At 43.3% G+C, this 16788-nt stretch overlaps 8 protein-coding genes across 8 annotated transcripts; 5 read left to right on the forward strand and 3 right to left on the reverse strand.

Moving 5' to 3' along the window:
- Positions 1-549: 549 nt before the first annotated feature.
- On the forward strand, positions 550-1887 carry PUMCH_004738 (uncharacterized protein; the record flags this gene model as incomplete). The annotated part of the gene is made up of 1 exon (XM_063023660.1): positions 550-1887. One exon carries the CDS (start codon positions 550-552, stop codon positions 1885-1887), a length of 1338 nt encoding a protein of 445 aa, XP_062879730.1.
- A 1313-nt stretch (positions 1888-3200) lies between these two features.
- PUMCH_004739 (uncharacterized protein) lies at positions 3201-6671 on the forward strand (the record flags this gene model as incomplete). The annotated part of the gene is made up of 1 exon (XM_063023661.1): positions 3201-6671. The coding sequence occupies one exon, from the start codon at positions 3201-3203 to the stop codon at positions 6669-6671; it is 3471 nt and encodes a 1156-aa protein (XP_062879731.1).
- A 982-nt stretch (positions 6672-7653) lies between these two features.
- Positions 7654-8589, forward strand: PUMCH_004740 (uncharacterized protein; the record flags this gene model as incomplete). Its single annotated transcript, XM_063023662.1, has 1 exon — positions 7654-8589. One exon carries the CDS (start codon positions 7654-7656, stop codon positions 8587-8589), a length of 936 nt encoding a protein of 311 aa, XP_062879732.1.
- Positions 8590-8984: 395 nt separating this feature from the next.
- Positions 8985-10049, forward strand: PUMCH_004741 (uncharacterized protein; the record flags this gene model as incomplete). Its single annotated transcript, XM_063023663.1, has 1 exon — positions 8985-10049. The coding sequence occupies one exon, from the start codon at positions 8985-8987 to the stop codon at positions 10047-10049; it is 1065 nt and encodes a 354-aa protein (XP_062879733.1).
- Positions 10050-10176: 127 nt separating this feature from the next.
- PUMCH_004742 (uncharacterized protein) lies at positions 10177-11184 on the reverse strand (the record flags this gene model as incomplete). The annotated part of the gene is made up of 1 exon (XM_063023664.1): positions 10177-11184. One exon carries the CDS (start codon positions 11182-11184, stop codon positions 10177-10179), a length of 1008 nt encoding a protein of 335 aa, XP_062879734.1.
- A 686-nt stretch (positions 11185-11870) lies between these two features.
- Positions 11871-12713, reverse strand: PUMCH_004743 (uncharacterized protein; the record flags this gene model as incomplete). The annotated part of the gene is made up of 1 exon (XM_063023665.1): positions 11871-12713. One exon carries the CDS (start codon positions 12711-12713, stop codon positions 11871-11873), a length of 843 nt encoding a protein of 280 aa, XP_062879735.1.
- Positions 12714-14390: 1677 nt separating this feature from the next.
- PUMCH_004744 (uncharacterized protein) lies at positions 14391-15275 on the forward strand (the record flags this gene model as incomplete). Its single annotated transcript, XM_063023666.1, has 1 exon — positions 14391-15275. The coding sequence occupies one exon, from the start codon at positions 14391-14393 to the stop codon at positions 15273-15275; it is 885 nt and encodes a 294-aa protein (XP_062879736.1).
- A 107-nt stretch (positions 15276-15382) lies between these two features.
- PUMCH_004745 (uncharacterized protein) lies at positions 15383-16267 on the reverse strand (the record flags this gene model as incomplete). Its single annotated transcript, XM_063023667.1, has 1 exon — positions 15383-16267. One exon carries the CDS (start codon positions 16265-16267, stop codon positions 15383-15385), a length of 885 nt encoding a protein of 294 aa, XP_062879737.1.
- Positions 16268-16788: the final 521 nt, after the last annotated feature.

Genomic DNA, 16788 nt, shown 5'->3' on the forward strand with positions numbered 1-16788 from the left:
GGTTCGTGTGAACAAAGGACTCAACAATCCACAGCATCAACAGTAAAATTCAACCAAAAGAGCTTACAAAACAAAGAGCAAATTCCAACATCCTTTTGCTGCAAACCTTCCATAATATAGCTCCCTTCGAGCAATTACAATTCATTCAAAGAGAAGCCCACTGTTCTCTTCTTCCTCTCGAAGACTCAGAAATGTTCAATATCAGTTAAGTCCATATAAAATTGATGTTATTAACTGAATTTCAATTTGTTTCACTTTAAGCCCTTACCGCACTATCTGAACAACTGTTTCGTAGAAGGGACTCTTTCTCAATTGAAGCACCTCCAGAACCAATTAAAATTCCAAAATTCCCAAATATCATTCACTATAGATATACAATTCCTAAAATTTCATTATGCGAGTTCCGGATTTAGAATTTTTGATCCGATCTGTTATTACACCTCCTGTCTATACTAATTATATACCAACAACAGACCACTGTTAGCAGATTGGAACCCGGATCTTCGGCACTAAGTATAACCCCCTAGACAAATACAAACATATTCCATAATGAAGCCAGTGTTCCGTTTTGCCGCACTACTGCTCCTAATAGTAGCGGTGTTGGCAGAAATGGATATGAGTGGACCAAAAGAGTTCCATCCGAAAGATGCCGAGTTTAAGTCCTTCCATTGGATTTTCACTTTAGCAGTTCTATTCATGATGCCTTCAATTGCCTCGGTCTATGCTTTTGCCCAGGTGGAACATGTCGCATCGATCATTCACTTGATCTGTTTCTTGTATTCGGCCTATGAGTCGCTCTTCTTGGATTTCCCCGATAATGTAGACAACCACGAGAATAGAACCTCCAAGGGAACAAGTTGGTTTCTTACTTGGGAATTGGGAGCCACTTTGTTTGTGGGAACTGCGGTCAATGGCTCTAATGTGTTGTTGAACCGGTGGTTCAAAGAGAAGTCCGAATCCTACGCCTCGCTGCGTTTTCTTCGCAGATTATACAAAATCTTGTCAGTGACATCTGCTCTCACGGGCTGGGTGCGTGTTTGCTTGGCACCAGTAGCCTTGTTTGGGTTCTGTTACGGCGCTTCTACAGGCCAGTGTATTGCCCACGGCATTATGGGCTCTGCGTTTATTTTCTACGGTTTTATCTTGGCCTGGGTCTTGGTGATCCCATGGATTCGTAAGCATACACTCACTCCTGGAGCCTCGGCGAAAAGCCAGGAATTTTGGGATTCTTCGCTTATGTGTCTTTGGGGAATTGTCAACACATTCACTGAACATAGATGGGGCAAAGAGGGCTGGTCGCACGGAGATTATCAGCACACCGCGATGGGTATTATTTGGTGGTGTGGAGGCTTACTCGGCATGTGGCTTTCCCGTAAAAATGGCCAAAGAAGCTTGGTCCCTGCGATTCTCCTTATTTTCACAGGCTACGCCATGTCTCAACACGCGCAGCACTTGGAACTCTCTACCAAAGTTCATGCAATGTTTGGCTTGGTCCTCATGGCTGGTGGAGCCAGTCGTATCATCGAGATTTCTTTTCTTTTGAAGGATAAGGGCTGTAGTCTGTCTGGCCAGATACTTACCTTCCAGCATCTCCCACCTTTGAGTCTTGTGATGTCGGGGCTTTTGTTCATGTCAGCCAACGAAGAACAGTTGCACCTTGTACATGATCTCGGCGCAGACCACTCATCGTATATTATGGTGGTTTGTGGTGCTGGTTTTATGATTTATTTATGGATGCTTATACTTCTAGCATTGTACTTACATCTAGTTGGTTACGACAACGATGGTGAACTCACTCGCCATGGCTATGGTAATCTTGCATCTACTGAAGCAGCCGAGTTCGAATTGTCTGAAATGAGTGGCGACGAACAAGAGGAACGTCACTAAGACCCACCTCATAAAAGAACATCTGCCGGCATGAGAAAGCTTCATTTCCTATTATCTTATTTCTTTGTTTTCGAATTGCTCGATTTTGAACATCAAGGGTATGCTCGTCCTATTCTTCTGGACTTTCCTCTTTTGTGTCTACGCGCACCCACCTTTTCCTCCACTGTCTCAACAAATTCCACATGGAATCTTTTTGGAAGATGTCACCAATAATTGAGGGTAGTAAATACCCTACTTTGGCTCAGAATCTTGTATTATTGCACGAGCTGACCAATAGGTCCGATTCACTGTATGTCTAATTGTGTCACAAACGCATACCTAACGCAGTGCGTGTCTGCAATTCTTGTATCAACATGAAACTAACTAAACAGAATTTTAAATGTTCTTGATATTCTCAGGAACGATGAATTTGTTTCGGACACCCCAATCAGGGAACTTCTCTTTCGCCTTAAATCTATTGAATACGACTATGGACCGAAAAATCAATACAGGGTCAATGCCATAGCAGAATTAGAAACAATTCTAAACGAGCTTCTCATGAGAGGGCAGCAGAACTACAGTTACGTTTGTGGTTTCGTTTAAAAAGTTCTGGATGGTTCGATTCCTCTCAGCGGACCACAGACACCAAACCTGTGTACAAAAGAATACATCGTAATTGACAGACCCTGCAGATGTAGCATTTCTTATCCATAGCTAACTTCGATTCTCTTCGAGTAATTTATCTGTATCTGAGTTCCTTTGTGTCTTCTAATTTTCATACTCGTAGCCAAGACTATTCAATTTGCAGCATGTTTGCGTCGTCACCACATCAAGCAGAGGCACGTAGCAAAGAACATCATTTGTTTTCGAGTTTTGCGTTCTCGGAACAATTTAAAATTTTTCTCGAACTGCATGGCCTGTAGCTCAATTATGCAGCTCCGTAAATTATCCGTTTCAGCATCAATCCTGTTTTCTCACTTCAATAGAAGGTCGCAGAAATCTGATGAGGATTGTCTCAAACAAATGATATTTCTGGAATAAGCGCTACCGGGTTAACAATTCAGAAGCCTCCATCTCATCTCGCGGACATAAAACCGTTCAGTACCTGAAGTGACGCAATACGGGCTCTTGGCCTGCAAAGAAACATGGTGATCCAACTTAATCATCTCATCTGCAGTATTTCGGAGCGGAATCCGGGTTAGGAACCTAAGTGCGCATTAGAAGCGAGATGTAACAAATGAAGATGAGAAGAATTTTTCACGAATTGCGTTCTGTAGAAATATAAATTGTCAGTGTAATTTCCCTTCGTAAAAATTGTAGCACCAAGTTTCAACATGAAGATCTCTACTTTGGCATTTGTCTGCCTTGCAGGCTCTGCCAATTCCTTAATTGTGAACAGCGGTCAAAATGTTGACTACGACAATAAGAATGGACGCTATATTTCCGAAGCCATAGTCAAACGGGGCGGCAGATTGGCATTTCTGAATTTTGGATCTGTAACAATTGACAAAGTGCATAACGAAGGTACCTTCGTTCAAGCAAACGACGATGAGCTGACTTTCAAGTTGCAAGACTCTTATTACAACTCTGGTCTGTTTGTTTTTGACGGGCCAGCATCTGACGCGACGGATATCAGTATTAATCCATCGACCTTCATCAATGAGAACGAGTTCAAGCTCACTCTCCGTTCTCCTAGCATGGTGGAAATTCAGTCCACAGGGGAGTGGACTAACAACGGTTCCATTGAAATCAACTCTTTGCAATCGTCTGGTCAACAATCAATCAAGTTGGGAGGTCGCAGTAGTGCTAGACTGACCAATAACGGTGCCATTTGTCTCTACAACGCTCTCTGGAATCCTTACAGTATCACTGGAAAAGGTTGCATAAACGTTGGCAATAATTCGACAATTCACCTCAAGGGTACGGCCAACGATGTTGGTCCAGAGCAGACCATTTATCTTTCCGAGAAGAACTCGCAGGCAATTGTCAATTTTGCAGCCTATAGGCGCCGAGACTGGAAAGGCAATGGCCAAAAGCCCAACTTAGTGAGAGGTTTCCAGAATGGTAACAGGTTGACCCTCACATTTCCCGTCGCCACACTCAACTATGATAAGAAGCTGGGTATTTTGTCTGGTCTCTCAGGAGAGTTTGCCACCGAAAATTATGCGTTTGACATTGGAACACAGTACGATGCACAGAACTTTGAAATCATTGATAAGCGTACGATCATCTATAACAAAGAGGCACCAGTTAGAGACGTCGATCATTGTTCTTGTGGCTTCATTGATGTCCCAGTCAAGAGCTCTACATTGTCTTCTTCAACTATTTCGTCGAAATCCAGCTTGGCGCCCTCAACCCAAAAGGGAACCACGTCAAAAGCAATTCCATCACAGAGTCTGAGCTCATCTCTCAGTACATCCTCTAACAAAAAATTGTCAAGCAGCTCTCAAAGCAGTCTTAGCCACAAGGCCTCAAGCAGCTCTCAAAGCAGTCTTAGCCACAAGGCCTCAAGCAGTGCTGAGAGAACTCAAGTATCGACTGATAGAGTGTCTACATTGACACTGAACCTGAAGCTGGCTGAAAAAACTTCTGGAACATCAAGCTATGTTCTTTCTGCGCTGAGCTTAGAGTCTAAGATTTGGTCATCCTATTCCAATACGACTCTCAAAGCCTCTACCTCGAGTTCAAATGCTTTACCTTCTTCATCTGCTGTAACAGGTAATTCAAATGTTCCAACATCTTCTGTGAAATCATTGGAATCATCCAAGGGCCCTGAGAGCCATTCCAAAGACTCATCAAGCCGTTCATCTAAGAGTCCATCAAAATCCTCTGAGAGTTCTTCTCTGACTGAAGTTAAGTCCAATGGGGCTACAAGCGTAGCCACAACGAGTCAAGTTCATTCAACGACAACCTCCAGATCTCACATCGTTTCAAAATCATCCAGCTCTGTAGTAGTTACCGATCCAAGAACCTCGCAAGGCGTTTCTCGCTCGGCTTCGAAACCATCTTCCAGCAAAGCTCTGATTAACTCGCAGACTTCGATTAAATCTGAGTCCAGTAAGGTTTCTAAAGAGAGTTTGAAACCATCTGGGTCGCCATCTCTCTCAAAGTCGTCCTCTCAATTGGCCAGTTCAAGACCAGTTTCGACTTCGATGATGTCTCGCCCTTCGGCATCAAAATCTCAATCGAACATTTCCTCTAGCATCATCTCCCGTCATGTTTCATCTTCATCTTCAACTATTTCTGCTACATCAGGATTAAGTTCCAATTCAAAGAGCACTTTGAAATCTTCGGAGCTTGCACTGAGCTCACTCACGGGCGCTTCTAGGTCGAGAGGAAAGAGCTCTTCAGAAAGTTCCAAATTAAGCGAAAGCCAAGCCAAGTCTACCCTCCAATCGAGCATGACTTCGAAGTTCAGAACTACCACTACTACTAAGAACAGCTATGCTTCCAGTTCCTCTGAGATCCCTCTGAGAAGTCCAACTTCAAACTGGTTGTCATCTAGCAAAAGTTTGGAGAAGGATTCGAAGTCTAGCTCAGGAACTGAATCCCTCTCTAGAAGTAAATCCATAAATACTCCTGCCCTTTCGAGTGGAACTTCATCTCAAACCCCATCATTATCAGCTTCTTCAGGTGCCTCAAGGTTTTCTTCCGCTGCTTCATCCCTGAGAGTGATTGAGCAAAAATCTGTCTCTTCAACGGAATCATCCGCTGCCTCCAGAACAGACCCAACTTCCGATTCAAGATTACCTTCTGAAGTTAGCTCATCGACTCGTGGCTCCTCCTCTAATCTGAGCGCCAACAAATCGAAGCCAAATTCTTCAGTAACTAAAGCATCATCCGAGTCCCTGTCTCTTCACTCATCTACCAAACGTTCACCTTCAATCACTGGAAGCGCAAGTCAATCTGCTTCCAATGTTTTGAGTACCTCCACTGCAAGCTTGACCCAAGCCAGAACATCTACTGTGATCATCACGTCTTGTGAGAATGAGCATTGTTTTGAAGTGACTGCTACGGTTGTTAACCCATCCACTGCTTTCTCTACAATGACATCTATGTCTTCAGGTTCAACCTTGGTTCAGACTATTTGTGAAGAGGGAAGATGTCTGGATTCCAAAAATGCACACCATAGTTCGGCATCAAATGGTCCTCTCGATCATACTGTTATAACTCAAACAATTTGTCCCGAGTCCGGTAGTTGTCAAGAATCCGTTGTTACCCTCGAGGCAAGCAGCACTATCACTTCTACACCAGCCGTAGCTCCTGTCACTACGAAGACCGTCTGTCCTGAATCCGGTGCATGCTTTGAGACAACTGTCACGGCTTCTCATGAAGCACTCGCTACACTCACAACGATTTATTCCACTGCAACTGAGACTATTTGCCCACCAGCGGGATCTTGTCACGTAACGCCTGTCACTTACACAGCAACTTGTACTGCTTCTGCATTGACAGAGACAAGAACCATTTGCAGTCAAAATGAGTGCTTCGCAACCACTGAAGTACATACTGCACTTTCACCATCTACTGACTCTGTTAAATGGACTTCTACTGAGGTACAGACCATTTGTCCAACTCAAACCGTGTGCTACACTACCACCGTAACACATGTTGCCCCAACCGGTACGACCACTTCCATGAGTCAAGGCAGTGACTACAAGACACCACAGGCTCAATCGCAGAGCGCCACGAGTACTACCCAAACTGCAAGTGTCAACTCCCAGGGTACCTCTATTGCTAATTTAGGAATGCAAGTTAAGGCTAGTTCGGCATTATTCTTGATTCCAGTGTTGATGCTCATTTAAAACTGAAATCCAATTTTCACTCGAATTGCTTTTCATCACAATACACATTCTCATAGAGAAATTCAAATCATTCTAATTGTATTAAGCGATCATAGACAGAGCATTCTGCAGGACAGAATCCTAAAATCCCAGTAAACTCCAAACGTTTTTCAAGCCCTCAACACCGTTTCTTGACCAAAAAAGAAACTCAAACGAATTTTTTGCCGATTTCGGCGCCGTTTTCGGTATCGGAGTACCCGGGCACAAGCTATGTCCTCTGGGGATACGGAGTCCTGCAGAAAACACTGCCAACTACTCCGGCCATGCGAGCCTAACACCGACCCAATAGTGAGAGAGAATAGCGAAAGAAATGGGAAGGAAAATTAAATAACAATGATATTTAGCAAACAGAGCTTGAAATGCTGTTTCAAATGATCATTTCAAAAAAACTTTTTGGTGATGCCTATCTGCACCTTCACTTATTGCATCACTCCACCGTTTATGTGAATGAGTCGCATGATTCACATCCCCAGATTCATTCCGCGGTCCACAGGAACAGATTACAGCACCAAATACCAAACAGCCAGGGCTCAAAGCGCCAGCAATTTATAAACGAAAGTAAGTTCCATCTTGAATGTCCAGCGTTTTACCAATTTCTTCCGACTCTTCTCGATATCTGGCCTGTTCCATCGCTACCCGCTCGGCACTTGATCACCGGGCCATATAGGTTCAGATGCATGCGCGCCCCGGAGAAATGGAACTTCGCGGCTGGTCTGGGGTAAGACTGTGGGGATATAAATTGGCAGGGAAATCCACGATTTTCACTTTCTGCTAATTTTTTTGTTCCTCTTTTTCCGCACACACTTTCCTTTTTCATCTATTTATTCATAGTCTGTGAGGAACATCTTTAAGACTCTCTATCTTGTCACCATTGTTAATTGGAAGACAAAAGTATATATAGTGCGATCACATCCACATCATATCCTCTCTAGCATAATTCGAAATGTCTTCGGAAAAAAGAAAAGGTGGCTCCATCACTGACTTGATTGCCGGAGGTACGGCCGGTCTCTTTGAGGCTCTCTGTTGTCACCCTTTGGACACTATCAAGGTTAGAATGCAATTGTACAGAAAATCGGGCCAAAAACCCCCCGGTTTCGTTCGTACCGGTATGAACATCGTGCAAAAAGAGACCTTTTTGTCGCTCTACAAGGGTTTGGGTGCTGTGGTGTTGGGAATTGTTCCTAAGATGGGAATCAGATTCCAATCGTACGAATTTTACCGTTCTCTTTTGAGAGACGATAATGGCAACATCTCCACTGGAAGCACCTTTGTGGCCGGTGTGGGTGCCGGTGTCACTGAGGCTGTGTTGGTGGTCAACCCAATGGAAGTTGTTAAGATCAGATTGCAAGCACAACACCACTCCATGGCCGACCCATTGGATGTGCCCAAGTACAGAAACGCACCTCACGCAGCTTACTTGATTTGTAAAGAGGAGGGTTTCAGCACTTTGTACAGAGGTGTCTCATTGACTGCTGCGCGCCAGGCTTCGAACCAGGGTGTTAACTTTACCGTTTACTCCAAGTGTAAGGAGTACTTGCAAAACTACCACAATGTCGAGCAATTGCCAAGTTGGGAAACTTCTTTGATTGGTTTGTTTTCTGGTGCTTTGGGTCCATTGTCCAATGCTCCTTTGGACACCATCAAGACCAGATTGCAGAAGAGTACCTATGCCTCCAACGAATCTGGTTGGGTCAGAATCGTCAAGATCGGTAGACAATTGGTTAAGGAGGAAGGTGTGCATGCCTTGTACAAGGGTATTACCCCAAGAATCATGAGAGTCGCTCCTGGTCAAGCTGTGACCTTCACTGTCTACGAGTACATGAAGGGAGTTTTGAACGGAAACACTGCCATTCCTGGTACCAACAAGAAGCTTCAATAGAGTTCTTAGCAAAATCACGAATATTCAATGAACTAAAACTAGAATACTGTAGGCCAATCGCCGATATGACGAAGCTTGAACAAAATGATTGGGAAGGCTCAAAAGAAAGAATTAAAATAGTAAAGAACCGAAAAATTTAATACTTATATATCTTTTTGTACCTTGTAGACTTCAATGGTATCTGTATACAATTCTTGGCTTTCCTTCTGATCAGTATTGGAGGTTGTGGTAGTACTCACGACTTCAATACTACAACTCTTTAGAACAGACAACTTTACACTAGCAACAATAACAACTAGGATTGCACCTATAGATAAAATTCTTCTACCAGAGACGAACCCAACAATATTCAGAAATCTTTCCCACACCTTCTTTCCATTCCTCAATTACCATTGATGTTCCATAGACTAGTGGCCACCTCTTTCAGCCAATCGCTAGCGAAATCCGCCAGCTCCAGGAGCGCATATTCTTTGAGGCTTGTCCAAAACCGGTCCCTTTTTCTGGCGTCCAAATTGCTTCGCAGAACCCGTGTGGTGAGGGAAATCAGTGCCGACGAAGTTAAGAAGTACCAGGAGGCGCAACGTGCAAATCCCTCGAGTGGCAATGACTTCTACTATAAACAGAAACCTTCAGCCGACCGGGATGCTTATCGTGGGAAAGCATCACAGTTCCGTACTGTGTTCGAGACGCCACCAAACAAGAACGACTTGATTACACCTGAAGATGCTGTATATGAGATCTTGCGTGAGCCTACAATTGTAATTGAAAGACAGATTGAATTTATGAATGTATTCTTGGGCTTTGAACAAGCGAACAGGTACAAGATTATGAACTCCATGGGACAACAGATCGGATACATGGAAGAAGAAGACTATGGAATCTTGAAGATGATTGGTAGACAGTTTTTCCGTTTGCACAGACCGTTCAAAATCGGCGTTTATGATAACTATGGAACCCTTGTTATGACCATCAAGAGACCGTTCTCGTTCATCAATTCTCACATCAAATGCTACTTGCCTGGATACGACGAGAGAGGAAATTTGATGTTTGAAATCATCGGCGAGACGGTCCAGAAATGGCATCTTTGGCGTAGACGCTATAACTTGTTCAAGTTGGAGGATGATGCTACTAACACCTATGATCAGTTTGGCGCAGTCGACTCTGGTTTTTTGGCATTCGATTTTCCCGTCAGAAACGAAGAGGGCCACGTCATTGCTTCTGTAGATAGAAACTGGGTTGGTTTGGGACGTGAGCTTTTTACGGATACTGGTGTCTACATTGTGCGTATGGATCCAGCTAGTTTCCAAGGGTTGGGAGATCTATACCCCACCGTTGCAGGACCGCTCCTGATGGACCAGCGTGCAATTTTGCTCGGAAATGCTGTCAGTATCGATTTCGATTACTTCTCAAGACACAGTCGTACCGGTGGCGGACTCTTCAGCTTTGGCTCATACGAATAGAGACGTATTCTACCAAATTAAACATTCAAATATATATATGTAATGGAGCGATTACTTTTTGTGATTAATTCACCTAATATTTGATGTATGTTTCTGTGAAGATCAACTCCACTTGGGGATGAAATCATCACTTGAGAAGTCGCTTCGTATGTTCGGTCTTCGCCTTGCGCACCGCCTGTGCCCACTCTTCATCACTCATCTTGCCAAATATATTCTTTACTAGAGTCGCCGTAAGTCTAGAATACTCGTGTTTCCGTAGATTGATTTCATAGTCCCATTGCTGTCTCTTGTACGTCTCCTGTTGTACACCTGCCTCGTCGCCTAGCAGCAGGTACTGCTGTAATTTATCGGAAGTGATGGCCAAAAGCGAGTAACGAATTTCGCCCTCATACTTGGAAATACGCCGTTGCAACACTGCGGGAAGCTTATCATAAAACTCATCCGGGGAGCTAAGAGTCTCATGCTTGATTGGATATTGTTTAAGGCCATCTAGCTCGTAAATAGTGTTGCGGATATTCATGTAAGCCACAAAATGATAGAGGCCATCATCTTTATCATCGCGGGGTGGTTTCGGTTGGTCTCCGGTATCAATGAACCTAGGGGCCGAGAACGAGTTGTGCACGGTCCGGATCACCTCACTATTGGAAAGAGTCTCACCGCACATTTCTGGATCAAAGTCTAGGGTGAACAGTCTGAGGTTTTGGAGCTCTTCACCCAAGTTGATTTCCTCCGAGCTGTTAAACAAAGCATTGAGCACCGCCAATGTAGCGCACGCATTCTGGATGGTTTGCTGAGCAAAGAACACTCCATTCTCCCGGAAATTGGCATCGTACTCTCCATCCAAGGGTTGGTTGCGATTGGCGTACTCCCGGTCTACATTACTATACTTGAACAAGAAGATTACAGCATAGATTGGAGCCACTTCACGCAACGAGTGGCTGTCAATTGAGTACAATTCGTCAATCTGGACATTTTCGACTCCAAGATTGGAGACTAGTTTTGTGAACACGCCTGGTTCAGAGACTATAGTGTTCCATCCAGAAGACATAGTAGTAGATAATGAAAAATGTGGAGAGAGAAAGAAAGCCATTGAATTGTAGCATGGAGCAAATTTTAAGAATTTTGGAATTTTCATATAAACCCGTTTGTATGGATTCTGAGAATAGCTAGGTTTTTCTGGTGTATTGGCTATGGATCTGGTGATTTTATAGGTTAGTTCATTATTGACACCACTGAAGATGTAAAGGTAATGATTGGGATAAGAGAGAGAAATGACTCCAGAGGTCTTTATTCAATACCACAGTTAATCCTCATGTGTAATATCTTCAATTGGCGTTGGTTAGGGTTTCCAAGTGCATAATGTCAAAGCTGTTTAGTCTTCGATGTGTCACATATGAGTTGTGCCTTTTGAGTCTCCTGTAGCTTCCATACAAGAGTCAAAACGGATCTAGGCCATATTCGGATCCATGCCATATTCGCATAGATATTTCAATGTTGCTGACATATTACAAGATTCCGATATTTCGTACCTTGCTTCAATGATATACCTTCTGTCGCTTTGTTCACCAATGACATGGTCGTTGGTAGAAACAATTCCTTTGGTAACATCCAAAATAGTGGATATCCCATCTGTTTGTCCAGCATGGGCTGAGAATATACACCATGGAGACGATGGTACATAATAGACATTTTTCAAGGTGTAGACTTTCTGGTCACCTAGTTTTACAATTATGTCACCATGACCATGAGCATATAACCCACCAAAAAGTCCTTGGAGCGTAGTCCTTTCTAGAAAGAGGTTCACAAACGGTGTCACAGAGTTCACAACATGAGCATCGCTGGCTGAATCGTATACGAAATTGAGAGTTTCACCTGTTTGCAGATGTTCATTGTCTCTTGATTTCTTAGGAGATTTCCGTTTAGAATTTCTCTCTTGTTACTGTGCTTCGTCTTGACCTTGTGTGACGCTGCTGTTTTCATCAGATCGGCAAGAGAGTCGAATTGGTCGAGTTTGTAAAACACATCGCGCTCAAACGATTTCAAGACAGTTTTGCCTTTCGGGAATATCTCATCAGCTTCGTGAAGATCCCTCCACACTGCCTGAACAGTCTCTTTAGTATACCCTTGCCTACGAAGGTGGCAGTATAAATGGATAACCTCAAGTCCGGGAGATTTAAGATACTTTCGAATCTTCTTGCGGTATATTTTTTTGAATCTGTGGTAATTGTTGAAAATGAATTCACCGGAATCTGCCAGCTTCCATGTGAATTTGCTCATTTCTGGTAAGAAAGATTCACACGCCTCCTTAAGCAAAGATCCTTTTGTTATGTTCATATAACTAGCATTCATCACTGTAAGGTTCGTGATTTTCTTGAAGAGAGAAAACAAACATAAATCGAAGTATTTAACAATTTGTCCGAGTTCTTTGGGAGATTCGATGTGAGGATTGTTTCTACGCACAAACTCTTCTCCTTCACAATAGAATTTGACTAGGTCAGGATGGATCCGATTCAAGAAGCACTGGAATAGATGGCCCCATAAAAACAAGAGTCTTGTCTCTTCGAGTTTGAATCCAAAGCTGAGATGGTTGATAGTGTCAGGGTCCAAATAGTCAAGATCTAACCTGTCAAAGTCCAAATTATCGAGAATCTTCCATTGAAACATGTTTTAATCTTGTTTGGCACGTAGTATGTGGTGATTTGTTGGTTTTGTTGAAGTTTTGCCCGTGGTACGGGATTTTTTACCTGAATTTGATAATACACCCATACGCATACACGGTGAAAACCATGTGGAATGCATCCTAACTTCCCTAGTTTGAAGCATTGGATTACTCAGTGAATATATCTCAATGTCTCCATCAAAAGGACGGTTGAAGCCTTCATCTGAAGGACAGTGATAATAGACAAAATTACTTCAAATTACTGAAATTCTTATTAAATCAAGTAGAATCCTAGGATGACAGATACTAAGGTATCTTCACTGCAGGATATTGATTCGAGCGTCAATGTGCAAGGTTGTAAAGAAAACCAAGACTAGAAACTCGATAGATCACAATAATTTTTACAAACCAAATGAAGCCTCGCAATTAATGACACTGACAATTCGGGATAAACAATGGGGACTAAAAAAAAAAAAAATTCAATTGGTGATTCTGCCGCGGTCGCAACCGAAAGTCCTTATATGTTCCTGGAGCTATTCGATTCCGGAAAATCCACAAAAACGTACTTCGACAGAAAAATAGAAAATTCTAAAACCACATTCAATTTATCTATCCAAATACCACCCTTAACTTCCTCCAATTTCAATCTCTCCCCATAATTATACTCTTTCTTCATTTTCTACCTCCGCGCGTCATAGATAACATACACCTTCCACCTGTCAACACTATCCACATTCATTACTCACAATGTCGATACAGAAAATCGCCAATTACGCCGAGCTTGCCCGCGACTTCTTGGAGCGTTCGGAGGCAATTCTTCCCAGCCAATGGGCCCAATACCAGACCATTCTCACAGTCTTGTTTGTGCTTCTTTGTATGTATCAACAGGTGATTTTCTTCCTCGTCTCTTCATTACTAACATCAGCGTTTGTGTCGCTTGCCGTGACGCTTCTTAATAGAAAGGCCGGGTTTGTTGCCTACCTGGCGGGTGCCGGTGTGGCCTCGATAGCGGTTGCATTGTCGGCGGTGTATGTGTGCAACTTCTTTGGTGTGTATATCTGAGTGGTATGTAAAAAAATGCGAATATACGGTGAAAATGGATCGTTGTAGGCGTTTGTGAGCGGTTTTTGGGAAAATGGGTTGTCTTTGTGTGCTTGGAAGTGGGTTTGTGTTGCCTATGAAAGAGTTGGGTAGAGGACGCGATCGCCGACCGGTGATACAGAAACGAGGCACTTCTGGTCAAGTAGTTTAAGACCAATTTTACAGTGTTTGTAAATTTGTTCAGTGATGAAATTGGCCTTCTGGCGCTTCTTCTCCTGTGCTGAAAGTCAATCTGATCAAGTCCGCTCATCAGACCAACAGGAACCTTTTAAGAATGATTTCTTGAAATCATGAATTGAAGATTGGACACAATTAAATTCACTTCCTTTTAATCATAGTGTCTTCCTAAAAACTTACAAACCATTTCTGAACAGAATCAACACCAAGCAACTTTAGCTACTCCCCAGAATCTCAGTTCAATTTCAATTTTTTAACTCATCGGTCTCACTAAATTTTCAATTGTGTCTCATCAATTCTCAGACTTCACTGCCACCTACACATTTCGCGGGCTCCAGATTTTTCACCCTTCTAACCATAGTTGTTTCACATTCCAAGTCAATTGACACCCAATTCTTCGGAGAATGAAAACCCCGTTCCTCCTCCTTGCTGCTGCTGTCGCCGTTGCAGGCGAAGGCTTCTACAGCTCCAATAAAAACATCTACGAGCTCAATCCGGCCTCATTTAAAGATGTCGTCTACAATTCCAACTACACTTCTGTGGTAGAGTTTTATGCACCCTGGTGTGGCTACTGCAAACAGATCAAGCCTGTGTTCAGTAAACTCGGCAAGTTTTTGCATGGTGAGTCCAAATATGCAGTGAATGTGGCGGCTGTCAATTGTGACGAGGAGATCAATAAGCTGCTCTGTGCGAGACACAAGGTCCAGGGCTTTCCTACTATTATGGTGTTCAGACCTCCAAAACACAGCCCTGGGAAAAAGCGCGCGGCCAAACATGTCCCGGAAGTGTTTAATGGTGTGCGAGAGTTGGCACCAATGGCGGAGTATGTTTCATCACGGATCAAGAACTACGTCAAGAAGATATTCTCGGTCCATTCGGAGCTGTTTGCAAGCTGGCTTGATTCGTCCGAAGGTCCACATAAGGTGGTGATTTTGACCAAATCGAGCATGGTGTCGCCTCTTTTGCGCACACTTGCAATTGACTTCTTGGACTCTGTCAGTTTCGCTGCCGTCAACACCGATGATCTTACTGGCCCCACTACTATCACATACAACAACGAGCAGGTGGAGATTCCTATTAAGGAAAATGAGAAGTATCCTGTGGTTCTAGTCTATGATTCGGAAGAAAATAAGTTTCATAGATACGATGGCTCTGTCACCAAACTCCCCAAGGTAGAGAAGTTCATTATGGCGAAGACTGGTGCAAAGCCCACCGAAGGTAGACTTTCTGCTAGGGGCAAGAAGCTTGCTGTATACCGAGGTGCAGCCAAGGTTCATGATGAATTGTAAATAAAATGGGTATATATACGAGAACGAAACAGAAAAGAACCTAGAGTTACATGTATTACAATAAATATTGGCCTAGGGGAGTTACACTTCCACACTCTAACTCCACTCTAACCTCCAAACCCCTTCATCATATCGAGAAGACTGTCGAGATCAGACTTCTCATCCTTCACCTTTTCTTCGGGTTTCTGTTGCGGTTCATTCTCGGTCACGATCCAGTTACAGACCTTTTCGACGAATGGTCTCGAATTAGGTACGAAATGGCCGCCGGGGTGCCTCAACATCGTCGAGATTTCTTCGTGGAAATCAAAGAGTTGCATCGAACGTTCCTCGCTGACCACAGTATCTAGCTCGCCCAAAACATGGAGCATGCGCGTTGGATTTGACGAGAGCCCTTTGTCCGTACTGAACAACTTCTTGTGTTCGGGCATGCGAATGATATCGAACATGTAACCACTGTACAAGATCGCCCACTTGACACGAGGCACTCCAAAATGTTCTTCGAACTTGTCTACCATGGCAGCACTGAAAGCAGCGCCCTGAGAGAATCCGACAAGACCCACAATTGGAAGATCTTTGTCGACTTCGAAATCAGCTATGAGATTGGCTTCTTTGTCTTCGGCAGATCCCTCCAAGATTATACCATTCTCAATGTAATTTTTGACGGTATCTTTGGCAAATTCAAAAGAGTACTTGGCATCAGACCTCTGCTCACACCATGATCTACAATTGTTATCACTGTCTGAACTTGAAAGGTCACTTAAACTGAAAATCTCGTCTTGTGAATGCAAATGTGCAGGTGAAACCACCGTAGGGCCGTTTAAATAGATGGGCTTGAGTTTCATTGAGATGAGCTTTTTCCGAAAAGCCAGAGTCTTGGAATGGAAAATGTGTGCATTCTGTGTATATCCGTGAATGAAGAGGACTCTTCCAACAAAGTCGTTTTGAGCTTTTGCCTTCGTGGCAGTTGGTGCTATTTTTGAAACAGTAGTCATCGAGACCTAATGGAGATGAACTTCAGGCAAAATTGTCAAAGATAGGAATTCCGGATCGAGATCAAACTGGTCACAACGTGTTCTGTTCTTCTTTTTGTCTTTCTATCGATGGATCGGCTCTTACTAGATTTGTGTGGAGCCCAATTGGATACGAAGGTAGCGATCAACAGGGGGAATCTGGTGTAGATTGAATCAGGTCCGAAGGGAATGAGAGACAGTCGCCTTTATCGTAAACGCATGTCATTCCCAAATGATGTGTCCTGCAAATAAGCCCCACACTAAACGTTGATGTAAGAGTCATAAAATCAATTTCGGAGATAATTGACCCGAGGCTGATGGTAGAATTGAAATTGAATGAATTTTGGTGGGAAAACGTTTTGCGTGCTGATATGATAATTCAGTCAAACGATGTTGAAGTATTAGGGCAGATTTTGCAGCAATCGGCATCAGGAAACCGAAATTAGATTTCTGCTCGTTAAGACGAATTGATCAATCTCCATAGCAATTGAAGCGTGTTTGAT

Source organism: Australozyma saopauloensis, chromosome 6, assembly GCF_035610405.1.
Source record: "Australozyma saopauloensis chromosome 6, complete sequence".
Taxonomy (NCBI): domain Eukaryota; kingdom Fungi; phylum Ascomycota; class Pichiomycetes; order Serinales; family Metschnikowiaceae; genus Australozyma; species Australozyma saopauloensis.